General features: G+C 35.2%; 1 protein-coding gene and 2 long non-coding RNA genes across 3 annotated transcripts; 2 read left to right on the top strand and 1 right to left on the bottom strand.

The window, feature by feature from the left end:
* Window positions 1–7,883: 7,883 nt before the first annotated feature.
* On the top strand, window positions 7,884–9,410 carry LOC121773765. The gene is made up of 3 exons (XR_006044844.1): window positions 7,884–8,152; window positions 8,327–8,381; window positions 9,007–9,410. It is a non-coding gene; the product is annotated as an uncharacterized LOC121773765 (long non-coding RNA).
* Window positions 9,411–9,534: 124 nt separating this feature from the next.
* LOC121773976 lies at window positions 9,535–10,628 on the bottom strand. Its single transcript, XR_006044890.1, has 2 exons — window positions 10,337–10,628; window positions 9,535–9,868 (listed from the first exon to the last, which is right to left on the bottom strand). It is a non-coding gene; the product is annotated as an uncharacterized LOC121773976 (long non-coding RNA).
* Window positions 10,629–11,729: 1,101 nt separating this feature from the next.
* Window positions 11,730–14,955, top strand: LOC121775222. Its single transcript, XM_042172258.1, has 2 exons — window positions 11,730–12,032; window positions 12,559–14,955. The coding sequence occupies exon 2, from the start codon at window positions 12,586–12,588 to the stop codon at window positions 14,782–14,784; it is 2,199 nt and encodes a 732-aa protein (XP_042028192.1). The 5' UTR covers window positions 11,730–12,032; window positions 12,559–12,585; the 3' UTR covers window positions 14,785–14,955.
* Window positions 14,956–16,570: the final 1,615 nt, after the last annotated feature.

The raw sequence follows: 16,570 nt of genomic DNA, 5'->3' as shown, positions 1-16,570 counted from the left end.
TTTAAATGTTTGGAACACGTTGCTTGTTTACCCCAAGGGTTTAATAAGCACATGGGCTAGGGTATAGTACTTACATATATAAAGCACGTATTTTTGTAATTAAATTTTTTTACCAAATAAAGTTAAGAAAAAGGTGCACTGTTACATATAATGCACCAAATGAGTATGCATAATGATATCTACTGTCTGTATAATGCATAAAACGTTGGAGGAATTAATGATGGACCACGAGTATGCCTCAGTCATTTAGGTTTTCGATGTGTCGTGTTTAGATGTTTGGAACACGTTACTTGTTTACCCTAAGGGTTTAATAAGCATAGGGGCTAGGGTATAGTACTTACATATATAAATCACGTATTTTTGTAATTAAAATTTTTTGCCGAATAAAGTTATGAAAAAAGGTGCACGGTTACATATAATGCACCAACTGAAAGTGCATAATGAAATTTATTGTCTGTATAATGCATAATACGTTGGAGGAATTAATGATGGACCGCGAGTATGCCTCATGAATTTAGTGTTTTTGATTTGCCGTGTTTAGATGTTTGGAACACGTTACTTGTTTACCCAAGGGTTTAATAAGCATAGGGGCTAGGGTATAGTACTTACATATATAAATCACGTATTTTTGTAATTAAAATTTGTTACCGAATAAAGTTATGAAAAAAGGTGCACGGTTACATATAATGCACCAACTGAAAGTGCATAATGAAATTTATTGTCTGTATAATGCATAATACGTTGGAGGAATTAATGATGGACCGCGAGTATGCCTCATGAATTTAGTGTTTTTGATTTGCCGTGTTTAGATGTTTGGAACACGTTACTTGTTTACCCAAGGGTTTAATAAGCATAGGGGCTAGGGTATAGTACTTATATATAAATCACGTATTTTTCTAATTAATTTTTTTTTACCGAATAAAGTTATGAAAAAGGTGCACGGTTACATATAATGCACCAACTGAAAGTGCATAATGAAATTTATTGTCTGTGTAATGCATAATACGTTGGAGGAATTAATGATGGACCGCGAGTATGCCTCATGAATTTAGTGTTTTCATGTGCCGTGTTTCGATGTTTGCCCACGTGTCTTGTTTATCCCAAGGGTTTAATAGGCCTAGGGGCTAGGGTATAGTACTTACACATTAATAACAATGATGTAAAATAGCGCGCGGTTGACCTATATATAAATCACGTATTTTTGAAATTTACATATTTTAGTAAACATAAGGTATAAATTATGTACCATAATGCATAGTCTATACTACAATATGCACATATGAACTGCTAATGCATTGTCTCAACATGAAAATGCACATGTGTTACACACAAAATGTATTAAACTATATAAATAATACAACGCATATAATGCGGACAATACTACAAAAAATGCAAGATTATAGTTCCACAATGCATTGCCCCCACAACATAATACAAAAAACTCATCCTGACTGAGCATATATTACAGACGATTACTCTTTCGTCCCTTAATCTGTTTCTGTTCACCTTCACCTGCGGACGTACTAGGGACACCCTTTGCCAACCTATCCCTCAACTTCTTAGCCAATGCAACTGGAATAATATCATCAACTGCATTGTCGATTTCTGATCTTCGCCACTTCTCTGAAATTGACCAAACAAAGTAATCTATCATAACATTTTCAATAAAGCAGACTACATAATGCTTACAGATGTTTACATATTAATGCATATTTCATATGAATTAATGCATAACACAACCTCATAATGCATTAAATATTACTGATAATGCATTTTCTTAACATGAAAATGCACATGTGTTACACACATATTAAACTATATACATGATACCACTCATATAATGCAGACAATGCTACAAAAAAATGCACTATTACAGTTTCCCAATGCATTGCCCACACAACTTAATAAAAAAAGGTCATCCTGACTGAGCATATATTACAACACATCCAATACCATATCTAATGCATATTGTAGTAAACATACTGCATAAATTATGTTCCATAATGCATATTCTATACTACACAAAATGTATTAAACCATATAGATAATACAACGCATATAATGCAGCCAATACAACAAAAAAAACACAATATTACAGTTCCATAATGCATAATGTACTGCATATAATGAAAACCACAAACTATATAATGCACTGCCTAAACCCAATAATGCACATATGTAAGTTGAAATTGAGTTGATCAAGCTATAGACACAATATCTCCCATAATGCATTTTATACTAGAGATAATGAAAATTAACAGATAAATAATGCATTGCCTGAACCAAATAAAGCACGTACATAATGCATAAATATAAATTTTCCTGAGTCTAGTGAGTTAAAGTCACAACAGCCTACATAATGCATCACATTCTGCACATCATGAAACTTACATATATACATAATGCAGTAATCAAACATGCAATTATCCTTCCACAAAATCGACATAATGCAAATATCATGTTACATACTGCTAATACCCTTTCAAACAATCTACAAAAAAGATATTGACTTAAATCATCCGATGAAAATTTTACCTGCAGCCTCTTATACTTGAGAAAGCGGTCGTCCCCTCTTAGTCATTTTCGTTCTGGCTGAAACCAGAAAAACATATCATGAAGCCGCAATCGACGCCAATTTAACCGAACCCAAAATCACTAAACATTAAGAGAAAACCAAAAACAAAAAAACAACGTTTTTCACTCATGTCTGCGCCTCGGCATATATAAAGTTGCGATTTTAACAATATGGGTCTGCAAAATCACGAAAAAAAGATGCCTACATCACTGTTGAAACATACCTATGAGAAAGGATTTGGCGTGTATGCGTAGATGTTAACGCTGGTAGCTAATTTTGTCCGAAAATTTTGGTCCACTGCTGCTCAATCTTCAGTCTCGGCGATGGGGAGGGAGGGATCTAGGGTTTTTAGTAGTGGAGAGAGTGGAGGGAATGGTTTGGGTTGTGTGCGTATTGAATGAAGAAAGAATAAGAGTAGATTGTTTTAAATCCCGTGAAAATCGCTGATACCAAAATCTGGCGGTTCATCTTCTGTCAAATATCTATATTACCCCTGTAATGCATATAACCACCTTCTATAATACAACACGGAATTAAATTCATAGAAACAATATGATCCGTCGATTCTCTAGATCTAAGGGTTTATATTAAGAAGGAAAAAGGATGTAAGAGGTGAAAAGGAGAATAAGGCTCCCCTATATATATATATAGGGGGGAGAGTATTATATTGCTAAGTCAATACTTAATTGCTAACTACAACTAAATAATAGCCATTAGATATTCAATTTAAGGACCTAGATCATTTGCCAGGAATGTCAATACGATCAACAAAAAACGTCAATAAGGGTATTAAGGTTAATTTACAACAAATTAGTGGTAACTAACTTTTGAAAAATATCCCATAACTTTAAAACGCATATAACTTTCTTGATTTAAAATATTTTTTCGCACCACATATATCAAATTAAAGATAATTTCATAAGGATTCTAACGAGATCTCACTTGCATATGTTCCGATGTCAAAATTTGAAAAAATTTTCAAAAATTTTCAATTTTTTTGTATAGCAACAAATGTCTAACATGATATATAAAATATGTCAATATAATACATGTAGAATGTCAATATAATCATTGTGTTGACATTCTCAAAGCATTGTATTGATATTTTCGAAACACTATATTGACATTTTCATCTAAAACCCTAATTTGGTAGTTTTTTTATCTTTTTCAATTTAATTAATAAAAATAAAAAATTACACGTGTCAAATTGTAGACCACAAGTTTCTAAAATCCTATGGTCTTAAATTAGTTGTAGTTAGTAATTAAATGATGAGTTAGCAATTGATCACTCCCCTATATAGGGATGTATTCATTTCCAACATCCACATATTGTTCAATATCCAACTCATTCTTAGCCCCACGATTTTGTGATCTGATGGCCGATTTTCATGCTAAATTAAATTATTAAAATAATTAATTTAATTAGAAAAGGGCAGATTGGGGAGCTCAGATTTGCAGCGGTTAATTTCATTCCTTAATTCTCTCATTCTAGTTTGGTAAATATATAATCTGCTCTATTTTCCTTAATTAAATTTATTCTCTCTTCCTGGTTTACGATAAATGTATTGGCAATTTTCTGCAATTCTTAGAAGCAATCATGTATTCTTTTTCGAGAAGTTAGTTTAGTATTCCTTCATTGATTTCGATGTTTTCAACTATGGAAGAAGGTTTTTATTGTCGTTCTAGTCTAATTTAATTGGGATTCTAAAGTTTCACGCCAATTATTTTATGGAGTTCCTATATTGATTGTTCATTGAGATGTATAATTTTGTATTAACACTTTGTGTTTAGTTCACCCCTCCATTCGTGTTGTTTGTATCTCGACGTTCGTTTTTTGCATGAACCAAGCTGAAAACTTGCATCAATTGTCGTTTTATTTTCATGAAATAATCTAACATTTACAGATTTTTGTGTTTTCTTTTCGTAAGTTACAGCTTGTAAATTTTCGACAAGTAATGTACTATATTAAGTGTATAATGTAGATTGTAATAATGTACGATTATAGTTGTATAATGTATATGCCGTTTTTGAATAATATAGAATACAATGGGTTTTAATGTGCCACTGAAGTTAAATCCATTCCCCAAAGGGTTTTGCAATCCATGTGGGCTAGGGTATAGTACCGACTCACTAACAAAACCTTGACTATGGGAAGGGAGTTAGAGTCATTCTCATAGGGTTTAACAATCCATAGGGCTAGGGCATATTACTAACCTATACATCAAAATTCATTTTTAAATTATGTACGTGTTTTAGGGAATAATGTTTAGGCTAAGTAGAACTAAATAATGTACGCCAAGTGGCCTTTAATGTACACGTGTAATACTAAATGATGTACCTGTGTAAGTATTCAATGTTTGGCGAGAGCTGAATCCATACATTTTGGGTTCTGCAATCCATGGGGCTAGGTTGTAGTACCCACTCACAAACGAAACCATCACCAAGCGTAGAGAGTTTGAATCATTCCCCTTGGGTTTAGCAACCCATGGGCTAGGTTATAGCACCACATGAATTAAATTTTATTTTTTAATGCGTTTAAGATTTGGTACAGTAAATAATGTACTAATAGTATCTAATAATGTGCACGGATCAATGAATAATGTACAGATTGAAGAGAAAAATGTTGAAATGAACTTGAATTCATGCCATTTGGGTTTAGCAATCCATGGGCTAGGTTGTAGTACCCACTCACAACGGAACCATCACAAAGGGCAGAGAGTTTGAATCATTCCCTTTGGGTTTAGCAACAATGGGGCTAGGTTATAGCACCACCACATGAATTAAATTTTATTTTTTAATGCGTTTAAGATTTGACACAATAAATAATGTACCAATGGTATCTAATAATGTGCACGGATCAGTGAATAATGTACATATTGAAGAGAATAATGTTGAAAAGAACTTGAATTCATGTCTTTTGAGTTTAGCAATCCATGGGGCTAGGGTATATCACCACCACATGAATTAAATTTTATTTTTAATGTGTTTAAGATTTGGTACAGTAGATAATGTACTAATAGTATCTAATAATGTGCATTCGAATCAGTGAATAATGTACAGATTGAAGAGAATAATGTTGAAAGGAACTTGAATTCATGCCAATTGGGTTTAGCAATCCATGGGTCAAAAGTATATAGTAATGTAAATTTATAACATAATAATAGTAGAGATAAAATTGTACAGTATGATAACTCCAAAACAATGTAATACTTAACTACTAAATAATATATGTCTTAAAGCAAGTATAAAAAATAATACATCTGGAAAACAAACTAAAAAATGTCAATATTTCCTCTTGCCTATGCTTCTCCTTGTCATTCTCTATATCTTTTCACCATTGAGAGTTTCTCGAATCATGGTGTCCCATCTGATCACAAACAAAATTAGAAAAGCATATATTAAAATACTATCCTCGTACATTACTTAGTAAGAGAAATATACATGAAATAACTATAGTCGTACATTACGATTATAATGAATATAATGGGAATGACTTTGACTTTCTGCCCTTATTGAACGTTGTACTACTAGGTTGGTACTACGTGCTAGCCCCATAGACTGCTAAACCCTTGGAGAATGGATATAACTTCTGCCCTTTAGGAAATAGATAGAACATCATAGTGAAGTAATGTACAAATAGATCGTCATAATGTAACATTTCTATCAAAATAATGTACAGATAAAAATGTCCCATGACAACAACATCTAATGTACCGTAGCATTACCAACTAATGTACATCTTTGGCTAAATAATGTAATAGAACACGATGTACATATCTAGCTACATGATGTAACAGAATATGATACATAAAAGCATAATAAGATAATGTACTGATCTATCTAAATGATTTAATAGTGAAATAATGTACCACTTTGTGTGAATAATGTGTATAGAGCAGTGATGTATGAGCATCAATTAAATAATGTAGCAAACTAATTAAATAATGTAATAGAACACGATGTATATATCTAGGTTGCTTGGAACCTGTCCAAAACAATACATCAGAAAAGGTTAAATAATGTACCACATTAATCTAACGTAATGTATATCAATGTATAAATAATGTAAAATATAAATGTAATGTAATTTAAATATCCATATATATGCATAATGTACAAAATCATGCAAATAATGTACAAAAAAGAAACAATCTAGCCAACAATTACAGCAACACAACCATGATAGATAGTAAGTTCAAAACAAACAAAAGCATAATAGGTACACCTCTGCCAATCACAATGTACAACTAATCGATGAAACAAAAGACCAAATCATGTTAATCCTGATCACCTTCATTTTGGGTGGGTTGGCTCTTAAATGGTCTCCCTCTCTTCATCATTTTTGGTATATCGGATATTCAAACCACTGTGATACAACCACAATAAAAAACCATAAGATTTCCTCCACAAAATCGACCAAAACACTAATCCAAAGCAGAAATTAACTAAAAACTTCAATAATTGACATAATCCTAACAAAAATGAACACGATTTAAGGTTTCACACAAAGATCGACCAAACGTTTGTGAAAATCGTGACGTTGTCTAGTAGAACACTGCGAATCGTCGACTATGTGGTGGTTTGATGGCGAAAATCGACGATTAGAAGTGTCTCTTACCAAAAATCAGAACTTTTTAAACCTACCTTGTTGTCGAATGCAAGTCGATGGTCGCGTGCGAAAGGAATCAGACTAAAACTGATAATCGTCGACTGACGGTTGTTTTCACGGAGAAAATCGACGGTAGGGATGTTGGTTCTTCGATTTGAGTAGCGGCTAGGGTTTTGCAGCGGCTTGGAATTAGGGGAGACGAATTTTGGATCGTGGGTTGAGGGATGATACGTTTGGAGTGTGTGAGAGAGAGAGAGAGAGAGAGTGGGGGGATGGAAGGTATATGAAAATCCCCCTTAATTATGCACCTGCCGTTTTGAAACGTGTGTCATTCACTTTTGTTTTACATTTGAAACGTGTGTCATTCACTTTTATTTTACAATTATACCCTTATAATGTACCGTTTAGTCCTAATAATGTAACACGGAGTCAGATATGTAATCATCATCTAGTCCGTCCATCCCTTTAATTTAATGGTTGATATTATATTGGAACTTAACACTAAGAGGGCAATAGGAGGTTAATTCCCCCCTATATATATAGGGTTATGTTAAGATGACAAAACTTATTATAATGACACCATACCATCAATTTAAACCTTTAGATCTAAAAATCGAATGGTGCTCAATCTACCACATGGCAGCTATTTTTAATTATAAAAAGATTAAAAAAAATACAACAAGGGATAATATTGGCAGTCACTTTGCATTGGTTATACTCACCCCACTAATCACATTTTTTCCTTATTCTTTCTTCGACAAAATTCATTCCAGATTTCCTCCAAATTGAGATTATAATCACGCGATTCTCATCAATAATCCAGTATGGATGATTTTCCAATGATATTCAACCCATTTTCATCCAAATCTGCAGCTTATATTGGAGAATTCCACCATTAATTTTCGCCAACTTATTCACGAGAATCTCAGTTGTCGATAATTGGTTCTCGGTTTTTCAATCCAAATATGGTAATGTTGATGTTATTCCATAGTTTCATCGATTTCGGTTTTAGTTGTAGACAATTTTGATCCCAATTGCATCAAATTTGTATTCAGTTTCAGCATTTTTAGTTCCATAATTTTCGTCCAATTTGTTTTCAATTTCAACATTCTGATCGATTATCGGACGATTTCAAATTGCAGACGACATGGCATGTGATTCGATTCTCAATTTTGATTTGGATGTTTTGTCCAGAAGGTGAGCAATTACGATTTTGGATGAGTATTTATCAGATCTGTTCAGAAAGTATATGTTACAATTGATGAGATACAGCTTTAGGCTTGGCTGTATTTTGTTCTGTATGTTTTTTTTTTGTATTAGTACCACATTGCTGTGTTATGTTTTATTTTCGGTGGTTAATTTATTGATATTTGCATTATATTGCATCTGCAATTATTTAATTGACGTTTTATCAATAACTTATATGTTTCTGCCAATCAGATAAGCGTTGGGATTGGCTATATTTAATATGTTTCTGTGTCTGTATGTTATTGCTGTATTATGTTTCACATTTCGCTGGTTAAGTAATTGATCTTTGCAGTATGTTAAAGCTGAACTTATTAAGTAATTGATTCCATATTTCGTCATTGATTCAGTTTGTCATCCATTTTGTATGTATTTGTTGATGATCGATTTTGTATGTGTTTGGATGATTATTGGTCGATTTCATAAGAAACTCCCTATTTGGTTTCTCTCAAACTTAGGTTGTGATTATTGTTAGATTTTAGCTTTTTTTTTTGTTTATGGACCAACTGATTCTGTTTAAATTCGCATTGATTCCATTTCTACTCAATTATTATGGTTATACCTTGCTCTTTACCAGATTGTTGTATTATGTATTGCAAGTTGCTGGCCACATAATGTGTAATTACATTAAATTGCAATTCAACTATGAAGGGGAAAAAGTTGTGCATGCCGTTTGGTGTCCATGAAGGAGAAGACTGAAGTTTAACAACAAACCATTGTGTCGGTGTGGAAAATTTGGAGAACTGTGTCTCCATGCCTCTAGAAATGGTGGCAAACAAAGGGTAAAGGAGATCAATTAGTTCATCTCATAGTACTTCAATCTTTTAGCCGTATTACTTTTTACATAACAAATTGGAATGTTATTCATTGAATATTGCAACGTTACCACGTAGTTTATGCAGTTGGCATATTACTTTATATTTTTTGTCTTATATAATTTACGAAACGATTGCAGATTTGTTCTCAAAATATTGTTTACTATTGCTCCCTGGTTTGCTTACTTCATTGAATTACTTTACTACTAGCATAATACACTACAACTAATAGGCAATGTTATACTATTGTTCTCAGATTGCATTCCCTTTTATTGGTTATTGCTTCTTAATGAGATCAATTTTGCATGTATCATAATTGCAGTGCACCGTTTCACGTATTGCCGTACAAAACATAAAGTGTTGCTGTATAAATTTTTATGTATTCTCAGCATTGAAACTAAACAAAAGTTGGTTAATCAGTCACTGTTTGTGGTAGCCTTGGACCATCTTCTCATCGTCTATAGGTCCCTTCTTTTTCCCCTCCTCTCGATGCAATACTCATAACAGAGTCAATGTCTTCTATACAGCATTGGTGTACACTATTTGTCATGAAGCAGCAGGAAGGACTTCGATTTCTTGTTTGTTAGGTCGCATTTCCAATCGCTCATGTATGTTACTCTGCAACTGCAAGATAGTGTAAAATGTAATGCAAGCAAGTGGTGTGCATTTCGAATACCTTAAATTATTCTTTTTCTCAAATGCAAATAATGTTACTATGTCCAGCAAAGCAAACTACGATGCACTGCAATATATACGACATAATCAACAAAAAGAGAACAATTCACTACATTGCATTCACATGTACATTAATCAGCAATCACCAATACTTTATAATGCAATGCAGAATCATGTATGATATCAGAAACCAGGTGCTACAAACAAATTTGCACATAACAACAACAAATCAAAAATCCACATAACAAAATCGCGATAAAACTGGAAGAAATCATCTTACACTTGCAAAAATCACCAATACATGGAGAAAATTATCAATACACCGACCAAAATCGCTATAAATCACCAAAAACACCGATTAAAAATTAGCTAAAAAACTGAAAAGCTAAATTAAAACATAATGAAGCAAAATTGTACCGAGGGGGAGTCCCAGAAACCGCAAGCCACAATCGCCCAGGAAATCGCTTGTTTTCGCTGTCGAAACTCGCTATTAATCGCCGATTTTAGATTAAAACTCTATTGCTAGGGAATCAACAATAGCGCTTAATACAGCAAAAAACGATCTGAGCATAACAATTAGAGAGAGATGAACACAATCAAAATCAAGAGATATATGAACGAATCGACCCCTAACTAAACTCGCGACGATAAAAAAAAATTTCATATCACCACTGCATCTCTAGAAATCGATTTCCAAAAATAAAAAAACCCATACCATCGTCGTCAATTGTGACCGTGAGTTAGTAGAAGTTATGGACCAGTTATCAAATATAGTAAAAGTGAAATGAGATATTTATCGTCGAATAAGAAAAAATGAGACATTTAATGATGGACGAAGGGAGTAGTAAATAATATTAATAACATAATTATATTAGTATATCAGAAAAATAATGTTGTGTTAAATAGTTTTAAATAATAAACACTCTTTCAGTCTCACTTAAGTGACACATTTTATTTGTCACACTCTACATTTTTTTGAAATAGAATCATCATTCTTTCCACTTTATTATTTTTTTTACTTTATCTTCTCAACACTTAATTTACAATATAACAGTACATAAAATCTTGTGTCGAATAAGAAATACTTCACTTAGAGCGAGATAGAGTACTTGAAATTGAAATTTGCTAGTATGATACTCACTCCGTCCACAAAATATTGTTTACATTTGATCGGCACCGGTTTCAAAAAATATGAAGAAAATTAGGTGAAAAAATTAGTGCAGTGCGTATCCCGCCTTTATATATTACTATAGTGGAATGCGAATATAATGATGTAGTTGAATGTACTATCCATTTACCTAAATAGAAAAAAAAATGTTCGACAATATTTTATGGATGATCCAAAATGAAAATATGTACAATGTTAAGTGGAAGGAGGAAGTATACCACTTATATATTGTTATTGCGTGACATATAAAATCTTAGTTTGTAGGTCTAACAATATTATTGATCAATCAACGGTGGAAGATTATCGATTAAAAAGGATAGCATTACGAACAATTGATCTTGTATGGCCTATCATTGTTATTGTATACAAAAAAGTATATTATACAAATTTGCAATAATGCACTTATATGACAAATGACAATGTACAATATAATTTGATGGCAATAACATAGCTTAATTATTAAATTTTTATATCCTATCTTGTCACTAGTGCTAAGTACTTAGTAAACAACAAATTAGCATGAAATAACAATATTAAAACTAGTACAGTATACAATAATACAGTATGGGCCTATGGGGAAATAGAAAAGGGGTAATTGGGTAAAGTACAAAATAGGAAGAAGAAAAGGGTGAGAAGTTTTGACCTAAATACCCATTCCTCACACCTCCCAATCCTCTCATCGCCCTCTTCTGCCCTCGCTTCTCCTTCTCTCTTTTCTCCGATTTCCCTTTTCTCTCCTTCTCTTCCCCTTCCTCTTTTCCCCGCCACTTTCAAATTTCTCCAACCAATTAACTGCCTTTCAATTCTCCGATGCTGGATCCATTTTTCTCATTCTCATTCTTCACTGAGACTGTTGTCGCAGCTGCCTTTCTCCTCTGTTAAACACTCCTACTTGATGTGATCAAGATTTCACCTTTTTGCTCCAATTTCCTTTCTTATACGCAGGTGAATCTCTCTTTAATTTTTCTCTTTCCTTTTTAATTTGGATTCTTTCGTTTTTCTGTGTTGTTTTTGTGTTCGGCTGAAGCCCTGTTTTGTAAAGATTCCTCTTTTGATGCGATTCTCTTTCTGTGCGTGTGTGTTTTGGCTGTGGTTTATTGGCTGAATGGGTTTGATTGGTTGTGAGGCTGTGCGTGTGTGTTTTGGCTGTGGTTTATTGGCTGAATGGGTTTGATTGGTTGTGAGGATATGCCCACCTTTATTGTTTGGAGGTTTGCGGTACAGAATGATGTTGAGTGAGGCAGTATGGTGTAGGGTGTGAATTTTGCTGTTTATGACAAAATATCTTTCTTTGCTTGTGATTATGTCCAATCCCTTCTGATTTCATTACTTGGTTCTGGATTTTCAAGAAATTTGATTTCAATTCTTGGACATTGAGCTTATACAGGTTGGATTTGTTACTTAGATTGCAGTCTCAAATTTAATGAATTGTGTACTGACTTATATGTAACTGAGTGGTATAATGCAATAGATAGAAGTAATTCCTGCTGGCATAAGGATGGTGAACCACGAAGTTCTCCCGGGGCAAAATAACGATGCAGCTCTTGGTCATAACCAGCCAGTGGTGCTAAACCGTAATCACAACATAGTTATTGCTCAAAACCATAATGGCATGGAGATGGGTCAGGCTCACGAACAAGATGCCTTGCTGGGGCAGGGTCATGACGGTCAGGATGATGATCCTCAATATGATGAGCAAGAGAATGGTTTGTCGATGGAGGAGAAACCTGATCATGATATCCAAGACGTGCATCTACATTGTGATGACAGCGAGTTAGATATATCTGATCATAATCATTTGGCAATGTCTGAGAACCAAGATCTTGACGAAAATATGGAATTAGCAGTGATACAGCATGAGGACATGGGCATGGACTCTATGCACGATATGGATCTTCACCAGTCTCTAGTAGTTACTCCCTCTCATATTCTGCAGCAGAGAACCCTTGCTATAGGCCCTAGCTACGAACTTCACGTTGGGCAAGAATTCACTGATGTCAAAGCTTGTCGAAGGGCTCTGAGGGACACAGCTATTGCCCTGCATTTTGAGATGCAGACCATAAAGTCAGATAAAACTCGTTTTACTGCCAGATGTGCCAGCGAGGAATGTCCATGGCGCATTCATGCTGCAAAGCTTCCTGGTGTACCCACTTTCACAATCAGGACCATCAATGATAGCCATACATGCGGAGGAATTTCCCATCTGGGGCATCAGCAGGCCTCAGTTCAGTGGGTTGCCAATTCTGTGGAGCAACGCTTAAGGGAGAACCCAAATTGCAAGCCAAAAGAGATCTTGGAAGAAATCCATAGAGTTCATGGTATCACTCTATCTTACAAGCAAGCCTGGCGTGGAAAGGAAAGGATTATGGCTGCTATGCGCGGATCTTTTGAAGAAGGATACCGTCTCCTCCCACAGTACTGTGAGCAAGTTAAAAGGACTAACCCAGGAAGCATTGCATCAGTTTACGGAAATCCTACTGACAACTGCTTCCAACGCCTCTTCATCTCATTTCAGGCATCCATATATGGTTTTCTAAATGCTTGCCGTCCACTTCTTGGGCTTGACCGAACATTTCTAAAGAGTAAATATCTGGGTACATTGCTTCTGGCTACTGGTTTTGATGGGGATGGTGGTCTTTTCCCTTTGGCTTTTGGTGTTGTTGATGAGGAGAATGATGATAGCTGGATGTGGTTTCTCTCCGAGCTCCATAACCTTCTTGAGGTGAATACTGAAAACATGCCAAGGCTTACAATATTGTCAGATAGGCAAAAAGGTGTTGTTGATGGAGTAGAAGCGAATTTCCCGACTGCTTTCCATGGGTTTTGCATGCGTCATTTGAGTGAAAGCTTCCGGAAAGAATTTAACAATTCAATGCTTGTTAACCTTTTGTGGGATGCTGCCCATGCTCTTACAGTTATTGAATTTGAAGCCAAAATTCTAGAAATTGAAGAGATTTCTGAAGATGCAGCATACTGGATTCGACGGATTCCCCCAAAATTATGGGCTACAGCTTATTTTGAGGGTACAAGGTTTGGACATTTGACAGCTAATATAGTGGAATCTCTAAATACTTGGATCTTGGAAGCCTCAGGTCTTCCAATAATCCAAATGATGGAATGCATCCGAAGGCAGCTAATGACCTGGTTCAATGAACGTCGAGAGACTAGTATGCAGTGGACATCCATCCTTGTGCCGAGTGCAGAGAGGCGAGTTGCAGAGGCTCTTGAGCGTGCACGCACTTATCAGGTTCTTCGTGCTAATGAAGCGGAATTTGAGGTAATATCCCACGAGGGGACAAACATTGTTGACATCCGAAACCGCTGTTGTCTTTGTCGGGGATGGCAACTGTATGGTCTACCCTGTGCGCATGCTGTTGCTGCACTGCTCTCTTGCAGACAGAATGTCCATCGATTTACTGAGAGCTGTTTCACTGTTGCTACCTACCGGAAGACGTACTCACAAACCATTCATCCTATCCCAGATAAAACACTGTGGATGGAGTTATCTGAAGGAGATCCGACTGGCAGTCAATGTGCAGAAATGACTATTAATCCACCTAAATCACTCCGCCCTCCTGGGCGACCGAGGAAGAAGCGTGTTAGAGCAGAAGACCGTGGCCGTGTGAAGAGAGTTGTACATTGTAGCCGCTGCAATCAGACAGGCCACTTCCGGACGACGTGTGCAGCACCAATATGAGTGTGCTCTTTCTGAATCCATCCAATAAAGTTAGGCTAAGCTAAGCTATGGTCTTATCTGTGCAGTAATTTTTTCGACTTGCTTTTAGATAAAGGAATTACTATAAGTTGGGGTGCAGAAGATTGTTGTCCTAATAATTAGATTACTAAATTTATTATTTATCCTATTAAATGGTGTGCTTTCTAGTAGGAGTACAATTCTATAGGATTTTATAGGATAATATACAGCCTACTTTAAAATCCATCAAGGGAATCGTAGATTTACCTGGCTCCCAAGCTCATTCACAAGACTGAGATCAGCAAGAGGACTTTCAAAGAGACCCAAGTTGAACTTGATGAGCAAGATTCTCGAGACGGCATCATCAATACGATCCATTTCTTGACCAAATAAGTCAGGTCATCAATAAACTCAGTGTGGTTAAATGGCAACATAATCTGTCACAGACCAGAAATTACTTCACATCAGAAGAGATTGAACTTAATAAAAACTTTACTTGAAAGGAGAAACAATTTCTCGGCAAAATAACTATACAACACCATGTCAATTCCAGCTTGAACACCAGCTAGCACAGAATATGTATAGCTTGAATGTGATGGAGAAGTGATCCGATCAATGCCCTGCCAATCTGAGATAACAAAGCCCTGTATCCACAACATCAGAGATTTGTTAGCTTAATGCAACATCACAAATTTTTTTAAATTTAATGCAACATCAGCGATTATATTCTTTTCTGACTGATCTCAAGTAGGAGTATATCATATCTTCGTATGACATCATATGAAATATAGAATCAAGCAAGAAATTGTCACCCAAGTTGAATACTACTACAGATAAAAAGCATGCCATGTATATGATATGTCTCAAAAGATACCTTGAACTTGAGGGTACCCTTTAGAAATCCAGTGATCAACTCGCGATTCGCATGCATCTTTTTGTCATTCCAGCTGGAGTAAGAAACCATGACTGTCGAGACACCTTTAATGATAGAGTCATAATAGGCAGGCATGTGAATGCTAAGCAAGCCGTGCATGCCAATCACTGTGTTGTTTTCGTTAATGCCCTTTGTCGTCCCACCATTGCCAACAAAGTGTTTCGCACAAGCTGCTACCTTGTTCCTGAGGTGAAAGTGGTGGGGGTCAGTAAATAAAACAAAAACTCATGTTTGGATAAATTCAGCATATTATTGGAAACTTGGTATCTTAAATAAAAGCCAATGTCTGGAAAGACAATAAAGGGAAAAAAATCGAGGGAACATTTATTTCAGGGAAAAGATCAAGAGAGAAAATTTCTCATGTGAAAATTTCAAAACTTCTGATAATTCTTTTATATTAAGCAACTTATCATACTAAAGAACGTACTGCCAATCATGATGATTATAGTGATTGAACTACAGATGTTTTTTTATCCAAATTAATTAAATAATAAATAATTAGACATGCATTAGTTCCATTCAATACATGCTTTCCGATAACATGTGGGACACCCTTCCTCGAACCAATTGGAAATTCACCTTGTAACCCGGGTATAATCTCCGTCATCTCTTGGACTACCTTGGGATCCTCACTGTTACTCTCATAGCATCTTCCCCACCTGGGGTCCCTGCAGACCTGCAGAAAAATACAAACAACCTGTCAGACTTCATTAAAGATCCAAGTACAAAGAGATGGCTCTAAGCAGATAGAATCTAGAAGAAGTTTTTATCTCAAACTATAACTGAGGGAGAAAACTCTTAGTACAACTTACTGCAATGCAAGGAGCAAATGTATAAGGTATTCCCGTAGCTCTG

Source organism: Salvia splendens, chromosome 17 (genome assembly GCF_004379255.2).
Source record: "Salvia splendens isolate huo1 chromosome 17, SspV2, whole genome shotgun sequence".
NCBI lineage: Eukaryota > Viridiplantae > Streptophyta > Magnoliopsida > Lamiales > Lamiaceae > Salvia > Salvia splendens.
The sequence above is the reverse complement of the archived record's forward strand: the minus strand, read 5'-3'. Positions and strand labels throughout refer to the sequence as shown.